The following is a 3169-nucleotide window of genomic DNA, read 5'->3' on the forward strand; positions in this document are numbered from 1 at the left end:
GGGGTTTCACCATGTTGACCAGGATGGTCTCGATCTCTTGACCTCGTGATCCACCCGCCTCGGCCTCCCAAAGTGCTGGGATTACAGGCTTGAGCCACCGCGCCCGGCCCTCTTTTTTTTATTTTTTTTTTGACAGTCTTTTCTCTGTCGCCCAGGCTGGAGTGCAATGGCATGTTCTTGGCTCACTGCAATCTCTGCCTCTCAGGTTCAAGCAATTCTCCTGCCTCAGCCTCCCAAGTAGCTGAAGTAGCTGGGATTACAGGTGCCCATCACCATGCCTGGCTAATTTTTTGTATTTTTAGTAGAGATGGGTTTTCACCATGTTAGCTAGGCTGGTCTTCAACTCCTGACCTCAGGTGATTCACCCGCCTTGGCCTCCCAAGGTGTTGGGATTACAGGCATGAGCCACCACGCCCAGCCACTAATATGCTTTTAGAGCACAGCTTCTTTGGTTTTATCGATTTAACAGCTTGAGTTTGACCCCTAGAACATATGCAAACATGGTTTTGCTTTTATGCCTTTTGAATATATTTGGTAAGGCCTAGGACAGCCCCTTGTAGTGTAGAATCTGGTTATGCTACAGTAATTTTAAGGGGAATGTCTTCTGTCTTGCCACCAGGTAAAATACCTTTCCTTAATACAGAATGGCTGTTTCATTTCCTGTAACTGCATCTGACTGAACTTTTACAGGGGCAGTAGTAAGCTGTGTAAAATAGAGACATTATCGACTGAGAATCTATGTGGTTTGATCTACACTGTGTTTGTCTTGAGGGAGGGGACCCTTTAGGCTTCATCATTGCAAGAAAAAAAACACGTGTTGTCTTGCTCAAAGTGCTTGTGCTCTGGCCCAAACCCAGATTCTTGGAGGTGGTAGAAGGGCTCATTTACCTTTGTTTAAATAGTTTTGCTGGGAGGTGGAGGGCAGTTGGCTTGAGTGAATGTATCACTTCTTAAGGCATTCTTTTGTGTTTCTTGCTTTCAGATGGAAAGAACTCAAGTGGATCCAAGCGTTATAATCGCAAACGTGAACCTTCCTACCCCAAAAATGAAAGTTTTAGCAACCAGTCCCGTCGCTCCAGTTCACAGAAAAGCAAGACTTTTAACAAGATGCCTCCTCAAAGGGGCGGCGGCAGCACCAAACTCTTTAGCTCTTCTTTTAATGGTGGAAGACGAGATGAGGTATGGAATTGGAAAATGTCCTTTCTAGAACATAAACATGAGATTTGATCCCACTCCTGCCCCTCAGTTTATCAGTAGTTGAGGGGAACAAGAGGTGGAAGAATAGATAGAGGAGTCTTGAGTAGCTGAGACGGTTAACTAGATTTGAAACCTTGCCTCCTTTTTTCCCCTGAAGATTATGAAACTTTCCTTGGAGGAAGAAAAATTTTCTTTTTTTTCTTTTTTTTTTTTTTTTTTTTTTTTTTTTTTTGAGACGGAGTCTCGCTCTTGTTACCCAGGCTGGAGTGCAATGGCGCAATCTCGGCTCACCGCAACCTCCGCCTCCTGGGTTCAGGCAGTTCTCCTGCCTCAGCCTCCTGAGTAGCTGGGATTACAGGCACTTGCCACCATGCCCAGCTAATTTTTTGTATTTTTAGTAGAGACGGGGTTTCACCATGTTGACCAGGATGGTCTCGATCTCTTGACCTCGTGATCCACCTGCCTCGGCCTCCCAAAGTGCTGGGATTACAGGCTTGAGCCACCGCGCCTGGCCGGAAAGTTTTCTTTATGGCAAATTTGGGGTTCCTTAATTTGTATGTTCCTTTCATTATCACTCTTGAATTATAGATACCTTTTGGAATATTAAGGTAATAAAATGATATTAATGTCATTTGCCTTTGTAATCATCTAGCAAAGTGTAAAATGCCTATATCCATAGTCTCAATTTTTTTTTTTTAGGAGTTTCTTAGCTATGCTTCTGTAAGTGCAAGGGTGTTCACTGCTGGGTTTGTAGTTGCAAAATTTGGGAAATAACCTAAATGCTTATCAACAAGAGACTGGCAGAGTATGTTGCATAATATGTAATTATTATAGAATAAGACAGATTAAACAAATGTAGACCAAGGGAAGTAAAGGGATAGAGAAACAAGACAGTTTTGAGGCAAAGCAAGTAGGCTACCATGTGTGGAGGAAGAGAGGCAGGAAATGTACCTAAAGACTAGGAAAGGGATCAGATCAGGTGGTGCTTTGAAGGAGTTTGACTTTTGTTCAGAGAGATGGGAAGCCATTGAAAGGTTTAATGAGAAAAGTAAGGTAATCTGATTTGGAGTTTTAAGGGGAAGAGTGGAAGCAGGAAGACTAGTAAAGAGGCTACAAAGATATTTTTGGTGAGAGGATGGAAGCTTTGAAAGAGGGTGAGTGATGGAGGTGGTGAGAAATGTTAAGATTTGAGACATTACTTGCAGGTAGAGCCAAGACTTTTTGTTAGATGTGGGGTCTGAGCAGAGAAAAGGATGAGTAATGTTTTTGGCATAAGCCCAATTCAGGTGCCTTTTGCTGGAATGGAGAACATTCTTTCCAGAAGAGCACAAAGTTTTTTTGGGAGAGGGGATAGGGTTGAGATAAAGAACTTCAGTTTGGAAATATTATATGTACACTGAAATTCCTATTTGATAAATATAAGCAGAATATAAATAGAGGTTTGTAGTTCACTACGAATCAGCAGTCAAGGAAGAGACTGAGGTTAGAGAGCTTTCAGCATACAGTTGGTGCTTAAAGCTGTGGAACTAAGTGAGGTAGATTAAGGAGTGAGTGTTGCAAAAATGGATTAGGTTCAAGAACCGAATAAGTTCTTGAGTCTGGATAAGAGACTAGCAAAAGAGAGCATGGTCAGGGCGGAAGGAAGAGAGCTGAAAGGCATTGCAGGATGTCGTCAGTTTTGTCAAGTGCTGCTGATAGGCTGAGTATGAATAGGACTGAAAATTGACCATTCGATTTGAAAATGTGAAGGTAGTTGTTTGGCCTTGAGTTGCTTTGGTGGAGTGTTGAAGACAAAAACCTGGCATCTAGATTGGAGAGCATGAGAGGGTAGGAAGAAGAAACAGCAAGTATAGACAGTACTTTTTAGTGGTTTTGCTTAAAAGGGAGAGGGATATGAGGCAGTGCTTGAAGGGAATGTGAGCTTGAGGGTTGTTTTTTTTTTTTTTTTTTTTAACCCAATGTAAATGGTTCT

At 42.3% G+C, this 3169-nt stretch overlaps 1 protein-coding gene across 1 annotated transcript in view; it reads left to right on the top strand.

Annotated features, from left to right (window-relative positions):
* The window catches only part of RNF10 (ring finger protein 10), a 50806-nt gene that overhangs the window by 15337 nt on the left and 32300 nt on the right, over positions 1-3169 (top strand). Inside the window, exon 2 of the mRNA XM_037731949.1 lies at positions 983-1179. Within this exon, the coding sequence (XP_037587877.1) occupies positions 983-1179 (197 nt within the window). The remainder of the gene's footprint in view (positions 1-982; positions 1180-3169) is intronic.

The sequence above is a fragment of the Cebus imitator genome, unplaced genomic scaffold, assembly GCF_001604975.1.
Source record: "Cebus imitator isolate Cc_AM_T3 unplaced genomic scaffold, Cebus_imitator-1.0 Scaffold434, whole genome shotgun sequence".
Taxonomy (NCBI): Eukaryota; Metazoa; Chordata; class Mammalia; order Primates; family Cebidae; genus Cebus; species Cebus imitator.